We start from the raw sequence: 13894 nt of genomic DNA, 5'->3' as shown, positions 1-13894 counted from the left end.
TCACTTAGGGCACATATGCTGCATATTATATGTCTGATAATCCTTATACCAAGGTCTTGAGGATCTGATCCTGCTGCTTACACAGCACACTCTCACCCACGTTTTATAATTTTCTGGATGTGCACTCATGTGTAGGGTGGTTCTGTGAGTGAGAACCTTGGAGTCACTCCCCTCCGGAGAGTCTGTTTTTGTGTGGTTTTTATTAATTTTAGAGAGGAAGGGAGAGAGATGGAAACATAAATGATGAGAGAAAATCATTGATCAGCTGACTCCTGTAGACCTCCCTCTGGGGATCAAGCCCACAACTTGGACATGTGCTCTGACCGGAATCAAACCATGACCTCCTGGTTCATAGTCCAATGCTCAACCACTGAGCCACACCAGCTGGGCCGGAGAGACTTTATTAAAAATATTTTTATTGATTTCAGAGAGGAAGGGAGAGGGAGAAATAGAAACATCAATGATGAGAGAATCATTGATTGGCTGCCTCCTGCACACCTCCTACTGGGGATTGAGCCTGCAACCCAGGCATGTGCCCTTGACCGGAATTGAACCCGGGGCCCCTTCAGTCTGCAGGCTGACGCTCTATCCACTGAGCCAAACCAGCTAGGGTGAGAGTTTTTTTATAATCGTCTTGGCTTGGGTGTCTTCAGACCATCTGGGCAATGCACATTTCAGCTCTAAACTGGTCCTTACTTCAGGGGAGACTTTTCTCTACCAGCTCTCCAGCCGAGAGTCGAGAGGGCTTCCTGTCTCCCAGGACCAGACAACAGTTTTTCTAGTGAGCCCATCTTCCTACTGTCACTATGTAGGAATCTCCCTGGCATTTCACCAACCACCACAGGCCCGAAGTCCCACCCACTACCTGGCCCTTCAATCCAAATTCCTAGGCTCCCAAGAAAACCAGCTCTTGCTATTTCTTCGGTGCCTGGTTCGTGTTAGGCTCGTGCAGATATCCCCTTGCTTGGCTCAGCTGTGCACATTCACTTTAGTTTATGCATTTCTGTGTATTTATAGTGGGTTTGCCAGCAACATTGTCCCAAACATCACTGGGAGCAGAGCGTCTGCTCTGCATTGTGGATGAGCCCTGGGGGCTCTAGAGGCTGGGGCTTGGCCTCCAGGAATGGCAGTGAGAATGGAAAATGGAATCAGACCAGGGCCTCTTAGCTTGCTGTGGATGTGGGCATGGGCAGTGAAGGGCAGGCATCACGGTGGCTCAGAGTGCTGGGGCCTGAGCCCTGGGCCGGGGCAGTGTTCTTTACTCCAAGTGGGTGGAATGCTAAGATTGCACTCAGGCGATGTCCAGTAGACCTGCAAGGGGACCTGGGTGGTATGGCAGGAGAAAGGAGCACAGCCCTTGAAATCGGTGGGGGTGGGGGCGGGGGGAGGCCATCAGTGTTAGAGCAGCAGCGAGCATGAGGGCAGGTGCCTGCGGTGGGAGGACAAGGCACTTGCTGCCCATGCACCTGCCACATTTCCCTCTGTTGACCAGGCAGCCACAATCCTCTCTATGGACCAGGCATTAGTTTTCAAACTCCAGTGCAAATACAAATCACTGCACTCTGTTCATTGGTCTCCTGGGCCCTGTCCCAGACTCTACCTTGGCAGGTCAGGGTGGACCCATGAATCTGCATTTCTAGTGAGCTCCCAGGGACACAGATGCTGCTGGGATGAGGCCCATACTGAGAGAGGGCATCAGGCCGAGGAGATGGGGGCAGGCTGTTGGCAGTCTGAGGGTTGGGGGTCACAACAATCCCTTGGATGAGAGGGAATTTGCCTGTGTGCCCTCAGGTGGTTCAGGTCAATGGCTCTGCTGTCCACTGACTGCCCAGTCCCTCCTTCACTGGGGGCGGGGCAGAGGCGCTGGGAGCTGGTGACACACGCAAGGCCACACACAGGTTGACACGAACCCTGCACCTGCCCCTGGTGACCCGGGCGGCATCTGCACCACCAGTGCATTCGAGGGAAGGCAGACACAGGGTTTAATTAATGAAATTTAATCTAATTATGACACAAACACAGACAGGGGAGGGGTGACCAAGCACAGATATGGATGACCTGTGTCCTCTGAGGCCAGTGGCCCTCACTGCACCACCTCCCCAGGTGGGACAAACACTGATGTGGCTGAGCGACAGCACTGTGTGGCACAGGTTAGCCCTGGGGTGGCACCTCATCAAAGCCTGTGGGTCCAGGCCAGGAGCCCCAAGGGGCCAAAGTGCTGGGGGTTCTGGCCCCAAGTGGAGGATGCGCAGTGTGGAAGGAGGCCAGGGGGAGGGCTCCTGTCCCCACTAAGTGCTGCCTGAGAGCTTCAGGACGAGGAGCAGGAGGAGCGGACAGCAAGGTTCACGTAAACAGCAACGAGGAAGAAGACAAAACCCCAGAGACACTCAGGAAACACACGGCCAACAGAACGGCAAGGTGGCCAAAACGTGCCCCACAGCAGCCTGGCGAGTTTCTGATGTTCTTGGTGCCTGGGACGACTCAGCCCCGAGGCTGCCCGTGGCCTCTGGGGAAAGACTTTGCTTCCCTCCCCCAGGCGGACTCGGGGCAAGGAGACAGGACATCTGGAAGACGAGCCTCTTCTGGGAGAAGGGGCTTTGGAGACAAGTGTGGAGACGGCAGAGCAGGTATGTCCGGAGAAGGAGGGGTCTCCCGGCAGAGCCAGGATGGTGGCCAGTGTCGGGGTGTCCTCCTTCTGACGGGCTTGGCAGGCCTTCTAGTGCTTCCCCAGGAGCCCCTGCACCAGGGGCTGGGCACTGACCCCTCACTGGGTCCGGAGCTGGTAATCTAGGAGATGGGAGGGAGGTGTCCATGAATGCCACCCTAGGGGCAGCCACCCTGGAGGCAGCTGCTCGGCCACTAGGGACCCTCTCAGCTGGCACCCCCACTTCCCACCACAGTGGGCTGCACGTACCTCCATTTTGAGTGATATAACGGACCCACGGCAAGGCCTGGTAACCGCTCTTCTCAATGATCTTCAGGTAGCGCACCTGGGGCACAGGTACCAGGGCCCTGAGCATGCCATGTCGCTCTCTGCTGGTGACCCCTTAACCACCCCCCTGGGCTGGGTGGGGGAGGTTGTGATGAGTGAGTGAACAGAGGTGAGAGGAAGAGGTGAAGGGCATTGGTCTGTCTGCAACGCACCTAGGTTGTGCTTCTAGAAGATGCGACAAAGAGCCAGGATGTGTGCTCACAAGTGTGGCTTCTAGAGATTCCTGGAGAGGGGTCCAGGGTTCTCCTCCCCTCAAAGGTTTCCCATGGAGGTGCCCAGGAAGATGGGCCCCACAGGGACAAGTCTGTGGACACTAGAGGCTCAAACTCCAGTTCTGGGGGCCGAATGCACCCCTGGGCTTGGAGCAGAGCGCAGGGCAGGGCTGAGGAGACAAGTACAGGCCTCTTTCGGTCGGGGCCGGGCTGCCCGTGGAGGAGGCAGAGCTGTGGCAACCTGATGGAAACACTTTTCTAAGCTGCTGTGATGCTGTGTGTCACCTGCAATCCTCTGGGCCTGAGCGGACTTTGCGTCTCTGTTGTCCCCGTCTGCTCTGGGCCCGGCAGCCTGGGCACATACCTGGATGCCGGAGGTAGTGAAGTAGGGGATCTCGAACTTGACGCTGATTGGGGGCTTGCCCTCCTTGTCCTCAGCCTCCACACTGGGCAGGCCAAAGTGGGCCCGCATCAGGTACTCCTTGCCGCCCTGGGAAAGCAGACAAGGGTGGGGATGGTCAGGCCGAGGCCCCGGCCTAGGTGGAGAACACAGGCTGCCAGCCTGGCCACTGAACCCTCCCTGTGTGGCCAGCAGACACCTGGCACCCCAGCTCTTTGAACACATGTACACTTGTCTTCCAGGACTGCCCCCACCAGCCTTATTGGGCGGACTGAAGGCCATGATGGGCATGATGGTTGAATTCTAAGGATCAGGAGCAAGTTTCACAGGCTCCCAGGGAGAGAAGACTAATCACTTCGAGGCAAATGAGACCAACGGGCCTTGGGAAGGAAGAAGAGGGGAAGAGCGCAGGTGCAGGCTGCCGGGGATGAGAGTCCAAGTTAACACCTCCTGCCCAGCGTCAGGAGGCTACGGAGAGCAAGAGGGGACTGTCAAAATGAGGAATGCAGACAGGGAGAGGTAACAGAAGTTAAAAGGCCATGGCTGGGGCTGCCTGAGGAGCTGTTCCCCAAGGGTGGCGGCTCTGGCCTCAGAGCTGAGCAGTGACACCAGGGACAGGGCTCGGAGCAGGGCGGGGAATGACTGGGACCCAAGTCCTGGCGAGAGGAGCAAGGGGTCTTGGCGAGAGGAGTACTGGCTGTCTGAGCTCCCGTGCATCTCAACCAGAGCAGCGGGGAGCAGGGAAGAGCGCAGGTCTTGTCACACGTGGGACACTACCTTGACCCCAGGGCTCTGGCAGCAGGAGCGGCTGCTGAACAGGGAGGCTTCTGCCCCAGAGGAGGGGCTGTCCTTCCACCCCAGAGCCAGGGCTCCCAGCGCCTGGCTCATGCCTCCCTGCCTGGTATGGAGTGGTCACTCTCCAGTCATGGCCGCCAGGGCCAGCTTGAGAGCAGGGACTGTACTCTGCCCGACTCGGTGACGTGTGCTAACGACTCTGGGACAATGAGGGGAGAATAATGTGGGCTTGGCAACAGACAAAGCAGGCAGAAAATAAATAATAAAATCAGCTCCATCAGCCTGTGTATAAAACAATAACCAGAACAAAAATCTGAGATGTTCAGGGCAAGAATTTCAGGCCACAATCCTAGAAGCTGCAGCCCTATGAACCACGGGGAAGACATAATAATTATGAGTATCTATGATCCAAGTGTCAGGACAGCTTCTGTAAAGCAGATGCTGCAGGAAATGCGATGGGAAGCAGAGCGAGGCAGAGCTTCCAGTAATGCCGTCACAGCACAATGCAGACTTCGCGGGCGCATATGTCAAACTCTCTACCCCAATAACAGGCTTTACTTCTTCTCAAGTGCACATGGGATGGGATATTTATAAATTCTGACCTTATACTGGCCCACAACAAACACTTCAACAAATTCTAAAAGTATAAACAGTACAAATAACTTTCTTTGACCTCAATGTACCAAATGGAAATGGAGAAAATGGAAAACAAAAGGCCCTTCTATCAGGCAATTAAAAACCAACCAACCAAACAAGTAAACAAAAAACCACAACTCAACTCTACTTGCTGACAGAATGTCTGGATAACGATGATATGAAATATAACGAGTCAGTTACACAGCTAAAGAGGAACATCTGTGGCTAAATACTTACATCAATGCAAATTTAAAAACAAAATAATCGAATTAAAATATCTAACTCAGAAAATTAGAATTAGAACAAAAAAGACTAAGAAATTAAAATGAAAGACTTATAAAATGGGAAAATATTAAAACAAACAAATTAAAAAGCAAATCTGAAAAAAACAAACCACTAGGTAACCTTATCAAGGGAAAAAGAAGACACAAATATACAAAATAAGAAATGTAACTGTTATAAGAGAAGGGGGAAAAGAACCACTTTCTATAACTTTGTATATACAAATCTGAAAAGTTGGTTAATTTTGTAGAAAAATATAATTTACCCGAACAGACTCCAACAGAAACTATAAATGGCCCAAATTCCATTCCAAGAGATAAAGTAGCAGACATCCAGATAGTCACACAACTAAATCCTACCAACTGTCTCAAACCAATCTCAAGGCTAAACACTTCTGCAGCACAGAGAAGGGAGATAGAAAATTTATAAAATGGGTATAACTTTGACACCTGATAGAGACTATACCAAAAACAAAAATCAATCTCAGGTATGAATACCAATGCAAAAATCCTAAATACAATGTTAACCAACAGAATTCAATGGCATATTAAAAAGAATAGATACCACGATCAGGTGGAGCTTACCAGGGTGCACAAATACATCATTCAAGATCCATCCATGAGCACATCTGAACTGAAATGGTCACTGACAAGGCAGCTGGCTAAATGCGATGCCCACTTGTGCTAAAACCACAGCAACTAGGACTGGGTTGAGTCTGCAGTCCCAGCTGCACTGAACTTGGAGGAGAAACCAAGTGTCTCCAGTAGAGGGCAAGAGGCCATTCTCTCCATCACCACTTAAGGGCCCTGGAGACAGAAGCAATGAGATGCCAGAAGCCATCAGATGGAAAAGAATAGGAGAGAAAAGAGAAAAACTGCATCTAGGTGCAAAAGATATGAAAGGAGATCTGAAAACCCATAAGAATCAAAAGAAAAGCTACCACAAGCCAAAATCCAGTAAGGTCCCAGGACATAAAATTGCCATACAAATATTAGTGACCTGTTAAGGACAGAATGGAAGAGAAGACCCCATTTACCAAAACATTGGCTTAAAAATCATCTTAATGAGCCCTGGCCAGTGTGGCTCAGTTGGTTGAGCGATGATCCTCTAATGCGCCAAAAGGTTGCGGGTTCAATTCCTGGTCAGAGTGCATGCAGGAAGCAGCCAATCAATGTTTTTCCTCTTTCTCTCTCCTTCCCTCCCTCTCTCTCTCTAAAAACAAAAACATTTTTTTTCAATAAAAACATATTTTTAAAAAATCATCTTAATGAGAAATGAGCAAAACTGTTGGTGAGTCCCAGAGACTCGAAGGGTGTGGAGTGTCCTGTGGCTTTTACCTGGCTCCAGACACAGATATATTCACTCTGAGAAAACTAGTGGAGTTGTTCACAATTCATTTGTGTACCTTTCCGCAAGTTATACTTCAATAAAAGTACTTTTTAACAATGAGAAAGCCCACTGGAGGTAGACAAGGCAAATGCTAAAACATTACTAAAAGGCACAAAGGTGCCAGTAGGACAAAGCTATTGGAAAGGACAACACAGCCTCATAAAGGTGTTAATTATTCCCACTTAACTTAGAAACTTAGTACAAACAAGCAGATTCCCAAATTTAAAAGGAAAACGAAACCAATAGGCATGGGGGTGTATGGTGGGTGGGGCTGGCCCTCCCAGATGTTAATACAGAATACAGCCCCAAGTTAAAATGTGGCCTCCATGCAGGAGGACTCAGAAGGAGACCTAATGCTGCCTGAAAATCTGATTTGTTATCAACTGGTGTTTCAAACCACTGCGAAAAAGATGGACTTTTAGTAAATGCTGGATAGCCATTTGGAAAAGATAAAACTGTACCTCATCCCATTTACCAGACCTTGCCCTGAAAGGACCTCAAATCTAAGGTGAAAGATGCCACTGGATAGGCTCTAGAAGCAAATGAGTGAACTCCTCATTTCATCCTGTTTATACGAGAAATGGCACAGAGAGACCATGTCTGCTCTCAGGTTGGCAGATGTCTGAAAGCTCCACGGCAACTGCTGATGGAGCTTGGGAGCGGGTGCTGATGGGATGTAAACAGCACGTAGGGAGGTGGGAAACGGCCCAACAAAATCTCAGACCTGTTTCACCTTTGAGCCAGCAATTTCATTTCTGGCACCAACGTTGAAGCTAAACCAACAAATAAATAAAATGACATAAGCCCAAGGTCAAGCCTCAGAGCAGTCTCCAAAAGACTGCCAAAAACCTAAATGCCCTTCAGTGGGGAGGGGGCGGTATCTGAATAAAGACAGAATAAATGCCACGCAGTGGGACACTATGCAGCTAAAAAAAGAACAAGGAGGATCTGCTTCTATAACCATTTCTCCTAAATGGTTGGGGGGAAAAAGCAGGTAAGAAAGGAGGAGAAGCAGTAATATACCCATTTTTATTTGTTTCTTTGTACCAAAAGACACTTCAGAAGGTTAAATGCTTTTCCATAATGGGAAGAGAGATTTAGGGGAAAGGGATGGAAATGAGAATTCTGCGCCTTTCTTCTCTCCCTTTTCATTTTTTAAAAAATAGTTTTGTCTTTTTAACCACATGAAGATTTTACACATTTAAAAAACTGAATTTAAAAAGCAAACCCTCATCTGGCTTGTGTGGTTCAATGGTTGAGCAAGGAACCAATAGGTCACCAGTTTGATTCCCAGTCAGAGCACACGCCCGGGTTGCAGGCTCAATTCTCAGTGGAGGAGGTAGCCGATCATGATGTTCCTCTCTCATCTATGTTTCTCTCTTTCTCTATCCTTCTCCCTTCCTCTTTCTATAAAAATCATAAAAAAGATACTTTTTAAAAATAAGAAAGCCAACCCTGAATCAAACTATATATTGAATTGGTGATATGGAGAAATGTAAGACAGGGGAAGGATACGTATGCATGTATATGTTTAAGATTGTTTTTTGCAGTTCTTTTCGTCCCTGGGGCACACCACTTGAAGTAATCCGTCTCTGTGTGGTTTTCTCAACTTGATACACTGGTAAGTTCATTTGGCTTTTGATTTTTAGGAATCACCTTTTATCTTTTTCCATTTTTTGATTTAATTTTGTTTTATACTAATGAAAAACACTTTAATGGTTTCAAAGTCAAGTGAAAATTTCAAAGATTAGATTGAAACAAACCATAGCCTACAAAATAAGGTACAGTCCACAATGATTGGCTTCTAGCCCTTAGCCATGTCCTCTGCCTCCCCTAGAGCTAACCATGTGACTTATCTTCTGATTTATCTTCCCACTGTGGTTTTTAACATAAATGCTATTTTGAACAGTGGAAACAGTGGACAATCTAGGATGGTTAATACTCCCTCCATGGAATATTCTGTTGCTGACAAAACTGACCACCAAGAAGATAGTCAATGACCTGGAAAATGCTTCTGATACGAGGCTGAGAGAACAAAGAACAAAGAACACCAGATTGTCTCCACTCTACAAAGTCAAACAAAAACACACAGCAAGATTAGAATGCAACACACCAAAAACCTAATAGCAGCTGCATTATGGTGGCAGGATTACAGTCTTTTTTCTCCTTTCCCTCTATTTTCTGTAACATAATCCTATATAATCTTATATAATAAAGAGCTAATATGCAAATGGTCATCACACCCTCGCACCAGGGCCGGGGGACCTGAGGCCATGACCCCACCTGGCGCTGGGCTGGGGGACCTGAGGCTGCGCCCCCTCGCCCGGCGGGGCTTGACGCGGGACCTGAGGTTGTGCCCCCCACCCCGGTGCAGGGATGGGGGACCTGAGGCTGCGCCCCCCGCCCTGCGGGGCTTGACAGGGGTGGGACTGGCGGGTCTGGGTCTCGTGTGATTTCGAGGGGGGACTTGACTCTGGGTTCTGCGGCGTGCCCCAGACTTTGACAGGAGGGAGATTTTCATATACATTTTACTAATTTTCTTTCATCTCTGACACTTCTATTATAGAGAAAGGGCAAAAAGCAGTATTAAAATATTTCCTCTAATTAATTCCCTTTTAATGTGCATGAATTTCGTGCACGGGGCCACTAGTTAAATTATAGATTTGAGGAAAATTGTGAACATAAAAAAATTCAAGGCACTAGAATGACTGCATGCCCAACTTCTTTAACTCAGTTGCGATTGTCCTCAAGCCCCACCGAGGTTCAGATAGAGAGAACGTGGGAAAGCAATGACCATCAGGAGCACACACCCGCCTTCCAGGCTCTCTAGGTGCTATCCCTGCAAACCAGACTCCAGTGCTCAAAATCCTAATCACAAGCCAGGCAGCCGCACCAGCGGGCAGAACTGGCACAGGGCATAAAGTGCTGCATGTTCCTGGAGCTGGATTCCCGAGACCCATGCAGCTCTGGCCTTGAAGCAGTCTGTTCCCACCACAGTGTCGGAGAGAAGGAGAGAAGGAAGGGAGGGAGAAAGGGATGGAGGGAGGGAGGGACGGAGGGAAGAGGGGGCACTTTACTGATGCTGAAGAGGAAGGTGGTGAGGGGCCCACGAGGCTGAGCCAGCCTCTGCTTTCCCAGAGGCTCCAGTTTTCCCTCCTTGCCTGGCCAGCTCCTCAGCTCTCCCCTCCGTCCTGACCCACCCAGGAGCTCCAGGTGGGGATCCTAGCCTGTGCCCTGTCTCAAGGTTTGGGGGCACAGCTGCCAGGCCACAGCACTATTTGGGGCACAGGGAGCATGTGGAATTTGGGTGGAAGTCTGGAGGGGGTACCCCGCTGAGAACAGTGCTTACTGGGAAGGACTTGATGGACCACACGATCTCGCTGTTTTCAGGGACCCACTTGACACTCCCCACCGTTGTCTTGAACTTGGGTGAGTCAGCATCATTGGGCACAGGGATGTGGATCTCCACATTGTTGGCTGTTGACCGCCGCTTGAATTGGCTCTTGGCCTAAAGAAGAGGCCCACGTGGTCAAGGTTGTAAACGGTGAAAGTGAGACAGCTTAGCCCCCACCCACCCTCCTCCCACAGGGCCATGTGCCCCTTGGCATGGTCTATGGGACCCTCCACCAAGCTGACCCCCGCCCATTCTTAGGCACTACTCACACCCTCTCTTACCCCGAGAATCTCCCTATGCTTGATTTTGAAAGTTCAGTTTCTGCCTTCCTATTCTATTGGCCTTCGGGGCTCCCCATCCCTCCCTCTGTCCCAGCCCTGGCCTCCTGGGACCAGGTCTGCGGTCCTAGATGCCTGACATGTGGCCACTGACATGATGGCCATGCCCAGTACCTGGGCAGTGAGTCTCCTCTCTGTGCCCCCGGCCCACTCCCGAATCTGAGCTCACAGTGAGGCAGCAAGGATGACAGCCACAGGCCTCATTGCCCAGGATGGAGTCACTGAGCCCCACGGCAGCCCCAACCTTGTGTTAGAACTCTGTGCCAAAGGCCCTGGACAGGCCAGAGACATAGAAACACCCTCACCAGGAAGGACTGTCCCATCCCCCAGGCTGACTGTCCACATGACAAACACCCACCTTAATCATGTACTCGATGCGGCTATGGGAATGCTTTTCAATCACTGACTCAATCCATATCAAGGGTTTGACCTGTCAGGGAGAGTGGAGAGGGCACTCACACCTGGCTGTTTTATAAAGCCCTATTTCACAGAGGGGAGGCGGGGCCCAGGGCAAGGGATCGTTCACCCAGGTGTGAGCTCGACACACAATGCCTGGGGCCCTAGGAGGAGTCCCGGCTGCACCAGGTAAGCCCAGAACACAGAGACCCAGGTGGTAGGGAGATGCCAAGGGCCTCTGTGAAAATGCAGATACCATCATTGGTGGGGGTCCCAGGAAGGAGCAGTGATGCCAAAGCAGCCTGGCCCCTCCCAAAGTTTGGGTCTTTAAACACAGGGTCCTCATGCCCACCCTGAGTGTCACGTCATGGACATGAGCCTCGTCCTGGACAGGGACTGTTCCAACCACAGGAAGGAGACAGGACCTGCCCCCAATCCACCCCCACCATGGAGCCCCCACGGCTGCTGCCCAAAGCTGAGAGCCAGCTCCGGGGAGAGGAGCCTGGCGCACTCACGTGGGTGTTGAGACGGTAGGACATGAGCTCGAACTCGCCGTCGGGCGGGATGAAGGAGATGGTGCGGTCATTCTCGAAGCGGGAGAGCCGCACGCACTGGTGGAACTTCACATCCTCCAGCTCCACTGACTTGCTTTTGCCGCCTAAGGGAAGAGGGGTTAAGAACCCGAGGCCTCTGGGCCACTCTCAGCAATGCTCCCACTGCCTGGGGCCCACCCCTGGCAGAGCAGAGGTGCCCCAAATCTGTGAGAGCATCTTGGACCACGAACACCAAAAGGGACCTGGTTCTGAGACAAACCTCTCCACCCCACCCCCATCCCTCCTCACCCACATGGAGGTCCCCCTTCACGTCCAGACACTGGGCTCATGCTGAGGGCAGGGCTGGTTGGCCTGGTTCACACCAAGTCACCAGGTAGGGTGGCTGTTTGGGACATGTTTGTTGAATGACTAACAAACCCAGCTGTGTGTGTGTGTGTGTGTGTGTGTGTGTGTGTGTGTGTTGATGGCTCGGGGCTCCCGAGGGCTCTGGCCCCATTGACCCCATGGGTTCTGGAGTCCTGCCTTGGTTTTCCACCCCACAGAGAGCTGTGTGGGTCAAATCCAGCCCCGGAGAGGAACTGCCCTGATGGGCATTCGAATGCCTGAGAGGCCCCGACTACTGCTGCTGTGGATGTAACTGACCAGGCGGGACACTGCTCCTGCTGCTGGGCCTGTAGCAAGCCGGGAGGTGGGTGATCCAGTTTGCAAACACAAGGCACCAACAATCTGGACCCCTGAGGCTGCTCTGGCCCTGTCCCACCACAGGAAGTTCTACTTCTAGGCCAGGTCCCTCCTATTAATTTATTACGCATTAATTTTAGGTTATCATTAATTTTTTAAAATTAATTTTCATAGCTGTCTTGTAAACGGTGTGAAAATATTTCCAGGTGCTTGGGATCAACATGTTCCTTCACTCAGGTGACCTTCCCCTCAGCTCTAACTTGAGCCCAGGATACAGCTGCCGGGTGAGACTGTTCTGTGCACAGCCCCGTGGCTCTGGTACTCACGGCCCGTGTTGTCGAAGAGAACCTTGTCGTTGAGGCCCAGGCGCAGCTCGGGCATGCCTGAGAGGAAGACCCGCATCTTGATGGAACCCACGATCTCGCTGCGCAGGACGTTGCCGTTGGCACTGACCTGTGGGAAGGGGACGGGTGTGAGGGGAGGTCCCAGCTCGCCAGCCGCTGTCCCCCACCATGCTGCAGGACTCTCCCGGCCACCTCCATTCTTGATGCCCTTCTCACTGTCTCCTGAGCTGGGGGAGCCTCATCCGTCCCATCCAGCCTTCCTGCCAGGGTCAGTGAGGCAGACACTTGTGGCCTTACCCTCGAGGTCTTGGGCCACATGAGCTCCTCCCTCATGGACAAGCCTGGTGACCTGGGCCTGGCATATTGTCTCAGGGCTCTCCCATGCACCATGCCCTCTCAGGAGCCCCAATGCCCCAGAGTAGACCTGGCAGCTCCTCCATGTGGGGAGGCCACCAGGCTCACATCCCTGAGGGCTCGTTAAAGATGGAGCTTCCTAAGCCCTGAACCCTCCCTGCTCCCCCGGGCTGCCCTGAAGTCTGATAACCACGGATCCAAAATAACAGAGGGAATCGGTGTTCACACAGACCGAAAAGTGTCTCTGCACCAGGCGCCCTCTTGTACCCCTCAACAGTCTGTGGGGCTGGGCTATGGCATGAGCAACCCTATAACTCATATGCCAACCGGGAGGTATCTGAGAGTGCGACGAGGCTACTGGAGCTACCCTCCTTCATCCATCTATCTATCTATCTATCTATCTATCTATCTATCTATCTATCGTCTGTCTATCTATCTATCAATCAATCATCTATCTATCTAAAGTGGAAGGGAGGGAGGGGGAGAGAGAGAAACATCAATGTGAGAGAGATATATCAATTGGTTGGCTCCCACATTGATTGGTTGCCTCCCGCACACAACCAGACTGGAGCCAGGGATTGAACCTAAACCCAGGTACATGCCCTTGACCAGGAATTGAACCTGCGACCCTGTGGTGTGCGGGCTGATGCTCTACCAGGGGTCCTCAAACTTTTTAAACAGGGGGCCAGTTCACTGTCCCTCAGACCATTGGAAGGCCGGACTATAGTTTAAAAAAAAAAAAACTATGAATAAATTCCTATGCGCACTGCGGGCCCAGGATGAGTCGGCTGCTAAGCAGGACAGGCAGCAGCACCCGGCGGGCCGGATTAATGTCCTCAGCGGGCCGCATGTGGCCCGCGGGCCGTAGTTTGAGAACCCCTGCGTCTAACCACTGCAACCGAGCAGGGCTGGAGCTATTCTCCTTGAGTCCGTTTTAGAGAAAAGGACACTGAGACAAAGAGGGGCGAGTCATGTACCAAAGGAACAGAACAGCTGGCAGGTGCTGGGGCCACAGCCCTGACCACCACCCCAGAGTGCCCCTCTGCACAAGGCCACATGCACACCAACAGCGAGTCTGAGGCCATTGGGGCCACTCCTCAGAGGTGCCAGCCACACTCACATGGTGG

The 13894-nt window shown here is 51.4% G+C and overlaps 1 protein-coding gene across 1 annotated transcript in view; it reads right to left on the bottom strand.

Moving 5' to 3' along the window:
- Positions 1–1906: 1906 nt before the first annotated feature.
- The window catches only part of AP1M1 (adaptor related protein complex 1 subunit mu 1), a 30749-nt gene continuing 18761 nt past the window's right edge, over positions 1907–13894 (bottom strand). The window contains exons 6-12 of the mRNA XM_080673615.1: positions 12396–12522; positions 11350–11492; positions 10797–10868; positions 10056–10214; positions 3569–3694; positions 2915–2990; positions 1907–2787 (exon numbers count right to left, since the gene is read on the bottom strand). Coding sequence (XP_080529741.1) covers positions 2765–2787; positions 2915–2990; positions 3569–3694; positions 10056–10214; positions 10797–10868; positions 11350–11492; positions 12396–12522 — 726 coding nt within the window. The 3' untranslated portion in view covers positions 1907–2764. The remainder of the gene's footprint in view (positions 2788–2914; positions 2991–3568; positions 3695–10055; positions 10215–10796; positions 10869–11349; positions 11493–12395; positions 12523–13894) is intronic.

The sequence above is a fragment of the Plecotus auritus genome, assembly GCF_963455305.1.
Source record: "Plecotus auritus genome assembly, chromosome: 6".
NCBI lineage: Eukaryota > Metazoa > Chordata > Mammalia > Chiroptera > Vespertilionidae > Plecotus > Plecotus auritus.
Note: the sequence above shows the minus strand (reverse complement) of the source record. Positions and strands in the feature narration are given on the sequence as shown.